This window comes from Euprymna scolopes, chromosome 14 (assembly GCF_053919585.1).
Source record: "Euprymna scolopes isolate OS-2025 chromosome 14, ASM5391958v1, whole genome shotgun sequence".
Taxonomy (NCBI): Eukaryota; Metazoa; Mollusca; class Cephalopoda; order Sepiida; family Sepiolidae; genus Euprymna; species Euprymna scolopes.
In genome coordinates, this window is record NC_136495.1 from 69,208,051 (window position 1) to 69,225,691 (window position 17,641).

Sequence of the window (17,641 nt, forward strand, 5' to 3'; positions counted from 1 at the left end):
ATCTGATGAGAACAAATAAATACCAATGCAAAGATCGATTCATAATATTTTCAATATTCTAAGAAAGAAAAACTTATAATTTAAGTTTTACAAAATCATGTCTCTTCAAAACAGTCTAAAAAGAAACACCAGGAAAATCTTTTGTTAAGTATACACTCGTTTATTGACAATGTGTTAAGTATACACTCGTTTATTGATAATGTGTTAAGTATACACTCGTTTATTGACAATGTGTTAAGTATACACTCGTTTATTGTCAATGTGTTAAGTATACACTCGTTTATTGACAATGTGTTAAGTATACACTCGTTTATTGACAATGTGTTAAGTATACACTCGTTTATTGTCAATGTGTTAAGTATACACTCGTTTATTGGCAATGTGTTAAGTATACACTCGTTTATTGGCAATGTGTTAAGTATACACTCGTTTATTGACAATGTGTTAAGTATACACTCGTTTATTGTCAATGTGTTAAGTATACACTCGTTTATTGACAATGTGTTAAGTATACACTCGTTTATTGGCAATGTGTTAAGTATACACTCGTTTATTGACAATGTGTTAAGTATACACTCGTTTATTGACAATGTGTTAAGTATACACTCGTTTATTGACAATGTGTTAAGTATACACTCGTTTATTTACAATGTGTTAAGTATACACTCGTTTATTGACAATGTGTTAAGTATACACTCGTTTATTGACAATGTGTTAATATACACTCGTTTATTGACAATGTGTTAAGTATACACTCGTTTATTGACAATGTGTTAAGTATACACTCGTTTATTGTCAATGTGTTAAGTATACTGAAGTATATCAACATTAACAATGCATAATGAATAAAAATGCACAAGACAAAATAACATTATAGATAGATCGGCAGACGGTACGTCTCGTAGGGAAAGATCGTCCCCCGGTCCTTTTATTTACTAAAGAAAAAAAAAAGATTTCAAGACTGTCGCGCCCTCTAGTGGTAGTTCATTGAAGTGCAAGGGAGATAATCCTGTCCAATATATTACATATACACTCGTTTATTGTCAATGTGGTAAGTGTACACTAGGCACCTCTAAAAGTCACCGCAGAATTAACCTCCCCCTCCCTATATGTAAAACGATGTAACTTTATTATAAATTAATATTATCAATATAAGTTTTGTACCATTTAAAAGAAGAAGGGCAAAATAAACTAATAATAATTAAAAAAAAAAATTTTTCATCGTACGAAAATAATGAAATTACGAGACGAAAATCGTGTATAGATAATTGGCGCTTTAAAATAACGTTCCCATGCAGTAAGCATTTCGAACGTGAAAGCATACCCGTGTTTAATAAATCTAGCAAAAATCAACTAATGATCAGATTTTCGTCAAATTTTCGATACTTATCCATTTTAGAATAAAATTACATATAAAATGCAGTTTCCGTAAAATATACAAGGGAAAATATTTTTTTAGTGCGAGTCCGCCCCCTCCCCCATATTTATTTTTTCAAAATTTGAACAAAATATATTTAAATCTATCGAAATTTCTATTTATTATGAAGCATAACAATTCAAATAAGTAAAACATATTTATTTAAAAAAAAAAATTAAATACACATATTAAACAAAAAATTACCTTGAAGTTGCAATTAAAAAAAATGATATAAATTGAATATTATTATGTTTTTTAAATAGCGTTTTTTAGAATTAATATATACTATAATCAGTTGAATTGCCAAGAAAAAGATACTTCCTAAAATTAATTAATTTTTAAAAGATTAAAACAATTAAAATTCCATTATTACAAAATGTTCCTTACAACATAGATTTTTAATTAATTGTGTTTACATTTTTTTTAACTATTAAGTTTTAATATAAACATGGCTCTTGTCAGTTATTTTATCGACAAATTAAAACCAATTTGAAAATATTATTGCACAAATATTAAGCATTTTGTAGGCCTCCCTCATATTTTGCATGTCTCTTTTTACCGAACAAAATATGGAACCCCGTAGGTAACCAAATGAACATTCAGTAAAACCGTATTTCATATTTAATATACAAATGTTTATACTATTATTAATCGTTAAACTGTGTAAATCTTAAAACCTAACAAAATTATAACAAAGATTAATTATTAATTGCAGTTTTAAAAAATCATTAAGTCGCTTCTGCTTTTCCATAGTTCGTATAGTCTGACGTCGCGGAAACATGCGGTCCATTTTTCACTATCGTTTGGCAGACCCTAGTATACACTCGTTTATTGACAATGTGTTAGATGTACACTCGTTTATTGACAATGTGTTAAGGGTACACTCGTTTATTGACAATGTGTTAAGTATACACTCGTTTATTGACAATGTGTTAAGTGTACACTCGTTTATTGACAATGTGATAAGTGTACACTCGTTTATTAACAATGTGTTAAGTGTACACTCGTTTATTGACAATGTGTTAAGTATACACTCGTTTATTGACAATATATTAAGTATACACTCGTTTATTAACAATGTGCTATGTATTTCCGGCTACTTGCACGTAGGAAAGCGAACGGAATTTTTATCCGACAAGTGCCATTTCCGCAAGCTTTATTTTGTAATCAAGAACTTAATTTATTCATTCATTTCGTATGATTCTAATGTTGGTATTGGTTTTCCCGACATCTCTCTAGGATAACATCATGTACTTATGGGAAGAACCATGTGCCAAATGAAAGTGTTTCTGTGGAACGGACTAGATTCGAACTTGGCACACCTACGCTGCATTTAACCACTGTCACTATCATTTAGTCACTGTCACTTTACAAGCATTTTATACCATCATAAAGTGAATGATAATTTTGTCTTATAATGTAGCTAGCTGGATATACCCGCGTTGCCAGGTTGAAACATATCGGTGGACGAATGGTTTAGTCATATACTATTCAAGATTCACAAATAAATCCTAACTTGTTACGATTTTCCTGAAAATGGACCACGTTGGATTATGGAAGCATAAAAAACATCCATTTTCGTCCATGAAAATTAAACGAGAAATTACTCAAATAGCTAAAAGGAGAAAAAACTCTCACAACTTAAATAAATAAATACTTCCTTTTTTTAACACAACTATTGTCGGCTAATTATAATGAAAAACAAATTAAATTAAAAATAAATTAAATTAAATATAAATTAAATGAATCAACTTTAAATAGTATTTCTAAATAGAACAATTAAAGCAATTCTATGGAAACAAACAATAACATTAAGCTAGTTATTTAAATAGATTTTCTTTAATGTAATATGCACATGAGGTTACTTCTTGAATGTAGATTTCTTTCGAATAAATAGTATATAAAAATTTATTTCGGATAAATAGTATATAAACATTTATTTCGAATAAATAGTATATAAAAATTTATTTCGGATAAATAGTATATAAAAATTTATTTCGGATAAATAGTATATAAAAATCATGCTGGAATGAGTGTGTAAACGCCGTTTTTAGTATGAAAATCAATTTGTGAAACTTTACTTTTTGTACATATCAATCAAATTGTGGGCAAACAGACAAGAACACGACGTTATTATAACAGATTTTACATTAAGATCAATGAATTTTACGGTAATGTCCACAGCAAAAGCTTGATCCAAGAGCCAGCGTTAATCTTGTATTGCATTTTTGATGTTTTGACGGTCGATCTTCTAAATGATAATCAATTTCTTTTCTCAACAAATTAAATCATTTTAGCACTATTTTAGCACTATTAAGGAATAAGAATACGAACATTTTGCATCAGGCAAGTCATGTCTTTATAATTTCATAGTGTGTCGCAGTAACACGCAAGGGATTTACTTCGTCACAAGTGTTATCTCGGAGTTTTCCCTTTCATAAACAAGTTTCCGTGAATTTAAGTCGAGTCTACCCCACTATTTAACTCATATTTTCCTAAATATATTAGAACTGAGTTAAAAGACACTTACACTTCTAAACTTAGGCAACCTTGTGTTTCCAAGTAGTTTCCTATCTAAATGTTCAAAGTTGCTTAACTTCGGTAACCCGATATGAAACTATTTTTAAAGGTGATTTAATCGACACATGTTTCTTTTTGTTGAATAATATTTCTTATTCATTTCTTCATTTTAGACCGTAGTAGCTTTGCACCACGGATGGGCAGGCAGGCAGGAACAGCATTTCCCAAGGGCTCACGAATACATACCAGAAAGATGGTTAAATAAGACATCGAGACGACATCCGTATGTTTTTCTCCCCTTTGGTTTCGGACCTCGCTCGTGCATCGGACAGAGAGTAGCTCTTCAAGAGGTTTCATTGGCTGTGATTCGAGTACGTATTATGATATCTAGCAGATTAAATAAAATTTCTCTTTTCTTTCGACTCTTCTTACCAGGATAAACGCATTTTCCCTCGGACTAAAATAATTCACAATGTATAATAGCTCTATTTGCATTCAATCAGGTTTTTAAAATATTTTTTTAATTGTAATTCATTATTGAGATGAGTATTATTTATTATTTATTAATTTATTTTAAACATAATTTATTTATTGCGGTCTATTATCCACATCTTTATTAGTTGTTGTTTCACGACGTTTCGGCCAACTATTCCTCTGGCCTTTGTCAGGTGGTAACTGCGACGGAATAGGAACTTCGAATCTCCTAACTGCATTCTCAGCAATTACTGCCATCCATAGTTGTTGTCGTCTCACCACGATTTGGCCAAGTAAGCCTCTGGCCGGCTTTGGGTGGGATTGAACGATATCTTCAGACAATTCTCACCTGGAACCGTAGAGATCAGATAATAAATAAACGTGGATTCATAAGACCAAAAAATCCAACCTTGATCGCCCTTCGGGGTCCATGGCGCAGTGGTTAGAGAGGTTGAATCTCTACGGTTCCAGGTGAGAATTATCTGAAGATGGTGGTTTCAACCCTACCCAAAGCCAGCCAGAGGCTTACTTGGCCAAATTGTGGTGAGACGACAACAACTATGGAAGGCAGTAATTGCTGAGAATGCAGTTAGAAGATTCGGAGTTCCTATCCCGTCGCGGTTACCACCTGACGAAGGTCAGAGTAATAGTTGGCCGAAACGTCATGAAACAACAACTAATAAAGATGATGATAATAGTCCGCAATAAATAAATTATGTTTAAAATATTTCAGAAATTGCTGGTTTTCCTTTTGACATTTATCTTTTTCTGTTGTTAGCGTGCACGCTCCTCCTTTGATCACATAAATTGGAGCCTGGGGGCTGACATTCCATTATGTGCTTCTTCGTTAAGAGTTGCTGTTGGTCTCGTCATCGATCGAATCATTAAAGTGATTTGGCAAGAGAACGGTTCATTTGTCACTTGTCGAAGTCGGGAAAATGCTAAAAGAAAGCGCACGAGAGGCAGAGATAATATATATATATATATAAATATATATATATATATATATATATGTATTAAAATTATTAAATTAAACAATAATGCAGAAAATATTTGCAAAATTAATTGTATTTTCGGCTTTAAAAGTACAACTATAGCAGAAAAGAGTTTTTTAATGTCCAAGAAATAGACACCTCTCCTTTGGTCAAATTCAAATTAAGAAGAAAATTCCTTACTTGTTGATTGGACACGGTCACATTCACAAAGAGGAAGAATAAATGTGTTTACATTAAACCCGACAAAATAAAGAGTTTTTTGATTGGTCGATGAAATCATATTGGCCAATCAAATAGGCCTTTTTCGGAATAGAATGACGAACAAGGAGAGAATTGTTTTAGATGAGAAAGGGGTTAAACCCTTTTTATATAAGGATGAGGATGATTTTAGATTGAATATCGATGGCATGCTGCTGCAGTTGTTGCTCTTGTTGTTGAATATCATCTATGATAATTTTGTTGGCATTCGTTTCCTCCGATATCTTTCTATTAAGAATTTTTTCTAGAAAGATTATCGGGTATTCACGGGAGGGATTGTCGTTAACTACTTAACCATCGCCACCCCCCTACTGCTGCCCCTGTTGTGGTACCGCTGCTAATATCCTTGCTGATGCTTCTTGTAGCACGGCTGTTACACTCCTCGTTCAAAAGACTAACGCCAATTGGCGAATAACATTAATAAATTGGGTGAAGGTGCAGTCTATAAGGGCGAAAAATGTTTCCCGCGGAACGAATGAAATCCACATCCACCCTGTTGTTTATGTGGTGCAAATCGAGTTGTTCTTTTTCGCAAATTACCAGCGAAGTTTGGTTTTGATGACAAGCCCAGCAACTCACGCTAATTTTGTTGGTTTTGCCAGCTGTATGAACTACCATGTGACGCGTTATTCCCCGCCTTTTTACTCGCCCAAAAATGTGAAAGCTTTTTTAAGACGCATTTTCCTTCAGCAAAAAAAAAAAAAAAAATTTTTTTTAAATAAATTTAAAAAATGACGAGTTGGAAGAAAAATGTTTCATAGCTTTCACTTTATTGTGGTAGAATGTCAATATTTTTTTAGCATACTCAGCTTTAGGTATAGGACTTGTACTCCCTCAAGTGTATGGAGCAAAAGACAAAATGTCCGCTCGTCTCGACCTCCACCTTTTCCCACAAAATCGTTTTCTTTCACAAATTACCTAACCTACATGCATAAAAAAAAATAGAGAACAAAACGTTTATTTTTACATTTTCGTCCCAATCTTGAAATTATAAAAACAATCACAGTCGCGTTCTAAACCACACGGTTTTATAATCTACATTATAATTCTTATTTACTTTGCTGCTTTTCCAATCAGTCCTGGATGATCTCGTTACATACGTCCTCTCTAAAGGGAGAGTAGAAAATTGACTCTTACTTTACTTTCAGTCCCTTATTTTGTCCTTTAATCCTCACATTCTGCTAGCGAAGTTTCTGACAAAGAAAGAAGAATTTTTCTTCTGATTCAGAATATATTCATTTAACACTTGGCTAGTGTTTGACCTTGAAATAGCATATTTTTAGCTTCTTACATCAAATGACTCATGTTTTGTCTGGAGCGATTTCCATAAAAAAATCGAGATTTCTGTTCTTTTAGTGGTTAACTATTATCTGCTTGAGACTTAATATATATATATGGTACAGGTTTAAGTCGCTTTATTTCTGGCACCAAATAGTTCATTCCAATATCTGTGCCTAAATCAAAACGCGGATTCCATGAACAAAGCTTCTTTCTTAGAACTGCACGCCTGTGGAACTGTTCCGTCTGCCTGCTTCCTACCGGACTACAACTTGGATGTCTTCAAGTCCAATGTTAACAAATTCCTAATGAACAGCCCCCTTTAGTAAACACTTCATCAAATCTCCACACTAACGTAATGTACTTGCAATAACCCTTATCCCTGAGTGGCTTCCGGGCCTTGATAAGTGGTGATCACTGTGTAAAAAAAAAAAAATGTACAACAATTTTTTTTCTATCTGATCTATTCATTACATTTTAAGAATATGCAGTTTCTTTTCCGGACGCCATTGATTGTTTCTTTTGTCTAGTAGAAAAATATAGTATCTGTTCTGATACTACATAAAATCAGTAACCTGCACGCCGACGCCATTTGTGTCACCGATAGAACCAGGTACTCACGGGATGGACTTCTATTTTCCTTCACCGTTTCTCTTTTTCCTTGTTACCAATGGATACTCCTCTGCTATATACAGGAAACAGTGTATTTGTTATAATTTAGATGGAACGTTGTTTTCTATTAGTGCGCCTAAATGTAGAAAAGTTTGAACAGATATCACGAAACGTTTATTCGTTTGCATAAAACAGGTTATTCATTATTGAGTCTGAAAATCCCTTGAAACCGTCATGAAAACGCATGAGAAATGTCCACTATCAATATCATATGATGATCAATTGATGAAAATGATTGTTTCTTTTGGTTAGGAGAAAAATATAGTATCTGTTCTGATATTACATATAATCATTTTTGCCCTCGGTCAAGGAAGAAGATATCATTCTAGATGACATCTTTTATTTTTGTTCCAATTCAGAGAACTTTTTTTGGAGGAACTAGATTTCTCCGCATTGAAAACCAACTGTGTAGTTTACTCTTCACTCGTTGGGAAGTAACTAAATCAGAACTACTTTATGTGAATCTTTTCATTTTTTAATTTTTTTAATTACATTTTCACCTCAAACAAGGCGCATTGCCACTTTGGTGTAGGGGGCTACTATCAGGGGCAGCAACTACTGGGGCACTATGTTGGGATTTGGGCAGCAAGATGTCGGTTCACGTTGCACTTGAACTTCTGCATGTCAGTACAGTTAGGGAAGCAGGAACCTGGAATGGAATTCCAGAGTCTGGCGGTTCTGGGGAGGAAACTACTGGAGTATAAAGATCTTTTACATCTAAAGATCTCTACTGTGTGGGGTGGGATTTAGCTGCCTGTCGGGTTTGTCGAGGGTGTCTACGTCGTGGGGGCACAAGTGTCCGCAGTTCGTCAGAACATTCACCATATATAACCTGTTTTTTAGATTCATTTTACTGATAAATCTTACGTGTTGTGAATACATTCTAGACAATCATTCTGGCAATGGCTTCGTTTCTGTCGGGCCGAGCAATCATTTTGTTCAGTTTTAAGAGAGGTTAGTGCATGGCTAACCGATAGGTACAGACAATAATAACGGAGAAAAGATGGGGAACATAGTTTTGAAACAAGTTTATCACAATTTTTTGTAGGTTTCTTTTAGGTTGTATTTGAAAGATTAAAGCCTAAAGTTAATTTCCAAAAAGACAAAAAGATATTTATACACGTGAAACCAAAGTTATAATTAAAAAATGGTTTCACTGCGACATTCGGAAGCTGACAAATTCAGCTAAATTTTGAAGCTAAATAAATTCATTGTAAAAATTCCTTGAAAGATAGATAGTTTTCTGGATCTATTTCAAAGATAATTAATAAAGTAAGGTCCTAAGATATTGAATTAAGTATTTAAAAAAATATCTCTTTTGTACAAAAACGTAGCTTAATTAGCCACCACGATATTACTTGAAGTAACCTGCACTCCGACGCCATTTGTGTCATCGATAGAACCAGGTACTCACGGGATGGACTACGTTAATGTAACAAGCTACTCTAATAAAAGATATACGAGAGACCTTTAACGTAGCACGCCAAGTTGTCATAAGCGAAGGTTTTAACCTTTTCATAATCGTCCTCCATGATGACTGGTTATTTCCCCGTTGTGTTACTGTGCCTCCTTTTCTCGTTCCATTCCGTTTCTCTGTCCATATATATCTTTTACTTGCTTACAAAATAGGCCTGATTTATTGTTCAGGTTTCATTTTGCAACATTCTAATCTATTTAAATATAAAGTTGACCACGTAAGCTATCTGTGCGGACGTCATTGATATCACGTCCTCATCTAACGTATTAAAAGTAATTGGAATTCTTAATTTCTAATTTTAATTTTTGTTTTTGATTTTCTATGATCTTTTACTAGGATAGATTCTGATATACAATGTGCTGGATCTTAACGATACTGAATTAGACATTTCTTCGTGCAAAAAGTTATGTTCTTACAAGCATTTTTCGTAACTATGCCTTTCTTTTCTTTTCTTTTCTTTTCTTTTCAGTTGCTGCAAAAATATCAAGTGTCATATTTGTCTGACCGACTAGACACGGAGACGACGATCGTTACAAGCCCAGTGAAAAATCTGCCGTTCAGTTTCCAAGAACGCAAACCTAAACTTAAACCAGCTGTTTAATTGCAGAATGGAATGCAACTTTTGTTGAATAAACTGTTCAGTGCTGTGTTTCTTTTTAAACGAGAAACGTTAAAAGATTTGGATGTCGTCATGACGCCTAAAAGCATTAAGAAGTCCATATTCAAGTCCAACAATCAACCTTTCATGCGTTTTGTGACATATGCATGTATTTAGAAATATACGTGCAGATGACAAAATATTACAAAAAAACACATTTTTTTGTTTTAGAATTCATTTCAATCATGATTTCGAAGTAGTATGAAATATACTATAAACGTTAAGTTACACAGAAACGTTTGTTTTTCATTTCTGAAGGAAATCACGAGACTAAATGCATACAATCACATTTTAGAATTATTATTATAGTTAAGCAGTGTATTATTATTATTATCATCATTATTATTATTATTATTATTATTATTAATAGTAGTAGTATAGTATTAATACCTTGTTTTTATATATAATTTTAATGTTAGCATACAACATACTGTATAATCACGTAGACACACCAGTTTCCATTAAATAATCAAAGTTAAGTGGCGTTAAATCTAAATGGGTGATGATTTGGAAATACCAGGTGTTGTATATTATCTTTGCTTACGTCGGCATTGTTTACAGTTTTTCTGGATTTATCCTTGCGACTGGATTTAAGCAGGGCAGAATCAGGAAAGATGTGGGCATGGATTGGGCAATCTTTGCTTCACAATTAATGCGAGGTCACCCTTACAGAGAGTATCAATTGTCTCTCAAAACTTAAAGGAGGCCACACATAGTGTTATTATTTATTTTTTTAAAAATAGCTCCCATGATCACTTAATTTTACTAATGAATCAGGTAGCGTGATTAGATAAAATAAAAAAAACACGAATTGGTTGAACATTGAAGCTGACACTGCTTGACTATGAAAATGATCCTAGAATTTGATTTCTTTTATGGAAGTCGTTCCAGGCAACTCACAGAGCTATTTTACATAAGAAGCAAATAAGAACGAAAAATGATTGTTCAATTGACTCTAGTCTTGAAAAGATGTAAGCTATAGGTAGGGGCAAAAATATTAACGCGAAGACAGTTTCTCAATTCTGCAATTCTTTGGATTCTTGAAAAGAAGCTAATAAAATAGAAAACTGCATTATAATAAGGTACCAAAAGAGCGAATTGATGAAAAATATGTTTAGCCTGATTTTTTTCAAGAATAAAACGCATACAGTTATGTGTACCTTACTTACTTTATTTTATAATAATGAGAATTGATTTTTACTAAAATTCAGTTATAATCAAATATGTTATATTCTTTTCTAAGATCTCTCAGTTGTAGATACTATTATTTCACATATTTGGAAAACACTAAGTTTAAAATTTTTGTATTTAAAACGTTTATTTTATAGTTGAATGCATTTTTTTTGTGTGCAAACGTCTATACATATATATGGATAAAATGCGTGTGTTGGTCTGTATTAGGCTTAAGAACTGTAGGTCTAATTTCAAACGAATTTGGCATGTAGATAGACTATGATACGAAGAGCGTAGTCAGCTATGTAAAGTTGGCCAAGGACAATCATAAAGGTTATAAAAGATTTTTTAAAAAAAGATAAAAAAAGAAGCTATTTCTAAAAGCAATTGATGTTCTATCAATTTCAGAAAATATTGAACGGCAGATTACTTAAAAATGTACATTAATTTTGTTAAAAACGTGTCGAATAGGGCGGATAGGCAATTAAGTTCCCACCGTTTTTTTTTAAATATATATATTGTGGAGTCTATTTGATTCAATTAAATTTTTTTTTTTTTTCAAATTTTATAATTTTTTTCTCAAAATTTAGAACCTGTTTTTTTTTCCTTTTGAAATGTATTCTGGTTTCAAATTTGGGAATTCGTTTTTTTTTTTTTTTAATTTTCGAATATAATTTTGTTTCAAGTTTTAGAATTTTTTTTTTTTTGCTCACTTTTTGAAATCTATTTTTATCAAACTTTTAGATCTTTTTGCTTTCAAATTTAGGAATAGGTTTTTTTTTAATTCACACAAACACACACACACATACATATATATATATATAAGTTAAGTATAATAAATGAAATATCAAATTTAAAAAAATAACATTTTGACAACTCCTTATTTTTGCTTTTTTGGTTGGATGATTTTTTTTTTATTTCTACCAACAATCTGCAACGCTTGTTAAACGTTGAGATGAAGCCTAAAACAGCAAAGAGGAATACATTATTATTATTTGGTTGTTATTTTTATTACCCTTTTTAAATTTTAATCTCTCTCTAAAAAAAAAAGTGCGGGGACTTAATTGTCAACCGAATACCTTATCAAATACGACATTTAAAACACACCCACATGTACACATTAAACGACATTGCCAAGATTTCGCCCTCATGTCAAATGACTTTTCGCAACAAAACCTTATTTATTTACAATATCTATTGATCAAAATAAAATTTTAACATTTTTTCCGTTGGAAATGAATAGAAATTTTTGCTATTTTATTTAATAGCTTATCTTTCTGGTATTGATATATATTGTCCTTTGATCAATATTCGATTGTTTAAATATTCAAATAAAACATAATTTCGTTTTTGGCATGTTTATAAGATGCTAAGCGTTACATAAACTGTAGGGTAATCAAGTTATGATTTGTAACAAATCAATCGCCAAAGAAAAAAAGGCCTTCTATGAGCTATTGTTCAAGTATAAATATATATTTGTCTGACATGCACAGTCGGATGTAGGTTGACAGAAGTTAATATGGCGAAGAAAGGAATTAAATAATAATAATAATAATAATAATAATAATAATAATACATATCAACTGGCGAATGTCTTTTCTCCAAGCAGTATATCTTTAAGTGAAGATAGTCCTCTTCACTGTCTTGTTGACAGCGATAGGAGAGTGTCAACGTCTCTCTGTGTGGCTGCCTCGAAGTCCTCAGGTTACCTTGCCAATCCTTTAAGCTTTCCGGATGGATTCCTTATAAGGTTGGTCGAAATTACTTCGCCCAGGAATCTAAATTGTCATCATGTAATCAAATAACCTCACTGGGGCTGGTCTCCGTCAGAGGAAAGAAATGTCAATATTTATATTCGTTCATTATTCTGCATAGTCACGTCGAAATCACGTGGGAAATACTAGGCGATGCATGTTATACACCTTAACCGGGATACACATACTGACTAGAAACCGGAAGCAAGTTTTCAATTCCCCCAAAACTTTCATTTCCCAAACAAATGGGAGGCGAGATGCCTGGCGCAGAGCGAATACCACAGAAATGGTATTACTGGTCATTCGATTATTCTATAATCATTTATATCCATGTTCAGATATTATCAGATCTACAAAAAACACATTGTATTGTATTGTATGATGTACTACGCTATGTTATCGTAATGTATTGCACGATTCAGTTCATTATTTCATTGTATGATTATTTGTTTGTTATATTTTGATATAAAATAAAGATTATTTATTTTAGAATTGCCTACTATTGCATAATGCTTTATTGTTTTTCCCACTTTTGAGATAATGATTGATAATTTATATTATTTTAAATATTATGGCTACTGCTCACATCACGAGATTTACTCCCACAACTTTTAGGCCGATCTAACCTACGATCTTTCCCAGGTGTATCTTGTTGAACACTAGAATCTTTCTGTCGAACTCTGGAATCTGCACGGAATTTCGAGCGGAGTCCTTTATTTAATTCACGGGGGTAGCATGTTCCATCAGTCATGACCCTTTAGAAGGGGTTCATTCGAAAGATACACATAAAGAAGGACGGAGGTTACATCGGACGAAACGTTGTGCAAATAGCACTCAATATGAGAACAGTAGTCCAAATAATCCACAAAATAATAACGCTGTATTTTTTTTTATGTATAAGTTTTTATTTCTCATATCATTGTTTTGTGTTGTACGCTTTTATCCGTGATAAGAATGCACGATATTGCATGAGTGTGAAATATATTTTGTAGTAGCAAGGTTACTAAACGTTGTCCGGGAGTATAGAATAGAAGGACAATGTCTCATTATAACATTAAAAAGAGCTTTATTGGCCGTTTTCATTAACATGGAAATTATTGTAGAAGTATCAAAAGGTTTAGTAGATTATATCTATGCACGAGTTTTCACAAGGAAAAGGTTTGAAAGTTGATATGAAGAATAAAATAAATACCTCAATTGCAAGGAACAGATATTTGGAGAATGTTCATACGTACGTTTGTTCAAGACATACCGATTTCATGTATGCTTGTAAGTCTGTGTGTTCCATTGATATAAATCAACGAGCGTGAAAGCGACTGTCGCCATGTTGAATGGTAAAGTCTTCTTCCGGAAGGGTTCTGGTTTGCGTCCTCAGACAGCAGTTTGGTAATTGAACAAGCGACGTGAATGAGTAGACAACAGAGGTCAGCTTGCGGTCAAATAGAAAAGATAGTTACGAGAACACTCTTTTATAAACTCCGGGAAAATTTTCGGCTCGCATTAGAAATTTTTTTATGCTTGAGTAAACTAGAAACGAAGTTAAATGTTTACGTCAACCAGATCCGATCTTAGAAGTCAAGAAGAGATTCCAAACATTGTTAATGTCTGCTTGCTCCTGTTATTGATGCCGTTTATAGTCCTACTCCTATAGGGGAATCCCTAATAAATAAAAAGAGTTTTTAAAGTGTGCATTATATATACGACTATGATAAAACGTGAATTCAGATGCATACAAAAAGAAAAGGAAAAAAAATGACGCAGTAACAGAAGTCTATAGGATTACAATAATGCCACTGTCCAACAAACGACATTTAGTTCATACATTAACTAGCAAGATCATCAAATCATCATCTATGTTCTGGTAGAGGTTTTAATTGTTAAAATTGTTTGAGATTGACTGATCATGTTATAAAGACGAGCGGTCAGTCTTATACTAAGAAAATATTTTATTCTGAACTAAATGTGGGGGGGGGTAGGTGGATTGGAAGACAGAAGAAGCGGTTCAAGGATGTTTTGAATGAAGATATGAAGAGGCGTGGAAAGAATAATACACTACAAAAAATCAGTTACGCACTTGATTGACGCAGCAATAGCGTCTGCCTGAATTGTGGTAGGATGTGCGAATCTCGAATTTGACTGTCTTTTCATTTAAGAAACGTGTCTACTCGATTCGAGTGACGACCTTGATGATGATCAGTTCATACAACCTAAATCTTCAGATCTTTTGCATATATATCACCATCCTAAACAAGCAAAACATTAATTGGTTATTCTTTGTTAGTTAAGTTTCAATACGTTTTCAACACACTTCGTATTGAAAAAATCTCAATCACGATAACATTTTAATACGCCTTATTTAAAAAAGGGAAACGATCATTTAATTCATTTGCCTTTGTAATACATCCTAAGTATCGAAACTTTTTTCAACAGGTGTCGTAATAGAATTGCTTCATAGACTTTAGGTAATCCATCCTTAGTTCTGTTGCTTTTTAAATACAAACTATTTTGAAAAGAAATGCACTTTTCTCATTTGTTTATGTCATTATTCTCGTTGGTTTTTGAAAAATACTCATAAGAATGAAAAAAAAAATATCGATGGTCGTACGTAAAAGCAATATGATATAAATGCGGGTGTACCGCAGGGGTCAATCCTTGGACCTTTATTATTCCCAGTAATCTTAAATGACCTCCCTGATAAAATTGTCTCAGAGATGGGCATATTTGCTGACGACGCCACGCTTTATAGCAGGCATTAGGGGAAAATGAATGAAGACATATCTAATAGAATGGCGGAAACCCTAGAGGAAGACCTCCAGTCTGTAGTCGGTCAAAAAATGGATGGTAACGTTCAATGCTGCCAAGACTAAGCTTCTTTCCTTTAATGATTACAAGAAACCTTATCAACCAGCAATAGCTATGGCTAATGATACATTACTTGAAAGTACTTCGTTCAAACTCCTCGGCTTAACGTTCACAGGGAACATGAGTTGGAACAGATACATCTTTGAGAGCATTGCCGCCACTGCTGCGATTAAAGTGGGCTCTCTCTACCGTACTATAAAGTTATTTACGCTTGAAAGTATCATTTACCTCTTCAAGGCCACAATCCGCTCATGTATGGAGTACTATTGTTATATTTGGGCTGGTGCATCTGCTACTACTCTCACTCCTAGACAGAGTTCAAGAGAGAGTCGCCAACCTAATAGGCATCGAACTGTCAGCTAAGCTTCAATCTTTGTCCCATCGACGAAATGTTGTATCCCTCTGCCTGTTCAATAAATATTTTAATGGTAGATGCCCCGATGAACTACGAGAACTTGTACCCCCCTCGACGTAAATACTTCTTACAAACCTGATAAGCAGCAAAATCCCACCCCTACCCTGTAGAGATCCCCAGATGCCAGATAACCTTCTACTCTAGTAGTTTCTTCCTCAGAACAGCTAGACTTTGGAATTCCCTTCCAGGTTCCGTCTTCCCTGGCTCTACGGATATGCAGAAGTGTAATGTACATAGACATGTTGTTGCTTATAGTATCCCTGCAGTTTTCCCAGATAGTAGCCCATCAAAGTGATCCTTGCCTTGTTTAGGGTGAAAAAAAAATAAAATAATATATGTCTGTTATTACCCTCTTCTTTGTGAAAGGGGTTTATTTATTATTTCTGTCGCCTTGGTCTCGATTTAACAGTCATAAATAAAGGCTTTTTTTCTCATGTAGATAAATGTCCCTGCTAGTATCTCCTTTTCACAGTGTTCCACTTTGGTTGAGAGCATATCTAAAAGGATTGATCTTTTAAAGAAATCAAAAGGGAATTCGATTCCATCCTAAGCATTTATTAAAGTAAATGTCTTGTTCTGTGTTATTAGTCTCGTTTAACTTCCCTTGTTCAATTGTTCTTTGTTCAATATAGCATTTAGTGCGATAATGTGTATAAAATCTGTTTGGCCCATTTTTTTTTTGCTCACGAGTATATATATATATATATATATATATATATATATATATATATATATATATATATATATATATATATACCCCGGCTAGTATTCATATTTGAAAAAGCCCTATATAAGTTGAATAAATTTATAATGAAATCGAGCTATTTTTCAAACTCTTAACATTCTATTTATCTCTTATGCTTGTATGCAATCAGCATCTCATATTTTAATAAATAATACCATAACTTTTCGTTAAAAAAAAAATATTTATGTATGTATGTATGTTTGTATGTATGTGTGTGTGTGTGGGCGCGCGCGTGTGTGTGAATCTGACAATGGCAAGCAAATAAGGAACAACAAAAGCGTGTTTGCAACAAAATATAATGGTGGCATTTATATAAAAGAAATAAATATGCGACCTTTAAGACGAATTCATGATTCAGTCAGTCGGTAAGAATGTAAAGTGAAACGAGCATACAGACACAAAACTTTTATCGTCGCATACAAGCACATTAATATTCAGACACTTTTTCGTAACATGGGCATGGGGGAACGCAACTATTAAATATTGCAACTATAATTGGCAACAAGGGAAGCAAACGGATTCAGCTGAAGAAATAATATTAAAATTAATGGAATTTGTTTGTAAAAAAATTTGTTTAATGTAGGCAAACATCACAGTGTTTTTGTAAGAAACCCTATATTATGAGAATCAACTGCGAATTCGAATTAGCGTCGCATTGTTCAAGAAAGTGGTGCCTATACATTCGGAAATTGCATATGTCAATATTTATTAATTCTGAGTAATCGTATATATTAACAGACAATCAGAAGTAACCGGAACTTAGCAAGAAAGCGGTCGTTATTTCAAAGCGGGTTGTGTAAATACATAGTACAAAACGTATGTATGGTAAAAAACTGAACACAGACGGTGTCATAGCAGAAACTGTTTCTAATGCAGATGAAATCCCGGTTATGTTTAGAGTAGTATCAGGAGAAAACTGTAAGTGGGCGAATATCGTGCTACT

The 17,641-nt window shown here is 33.2% G+C and overlaps 1 protein-coding gene across 3 annotated transcripts in view; it reads left to right on the forward strand.

The window, feature by feature from the left end:
• LOC145293060 (cytochrome P450 302a1, mitochondrial-like) overlaps positions 1 to 13,175 on the forward strand; it is a 106,666-nt gene extending 93,491 nt beyond the window's left edge. For all 3 annotated transcript variants that reach the window (XM_080139413.1, XM_080139414.1, XM_080139412.1), the window contains exons 9-10: positions 4,111 to 4,308; positions 9,561 to 13,175. In XM_080139413.1, the coding sequence (XP_079995539.1) occupies positions 4,111 to 4,308; positions 9,561 to 9,692 (330 nt within the window). In that variant the 3' untranslated portion in view covers positions 9,693 to 13,175. The remainder of the gene's footprint in view (positions 1 to 4,110; positions 4,309 to 9,560) is intronic.
• The last annotated feature ends 4,466 nt before the right edge of the window (positions 13,176 to 17,641 follow it).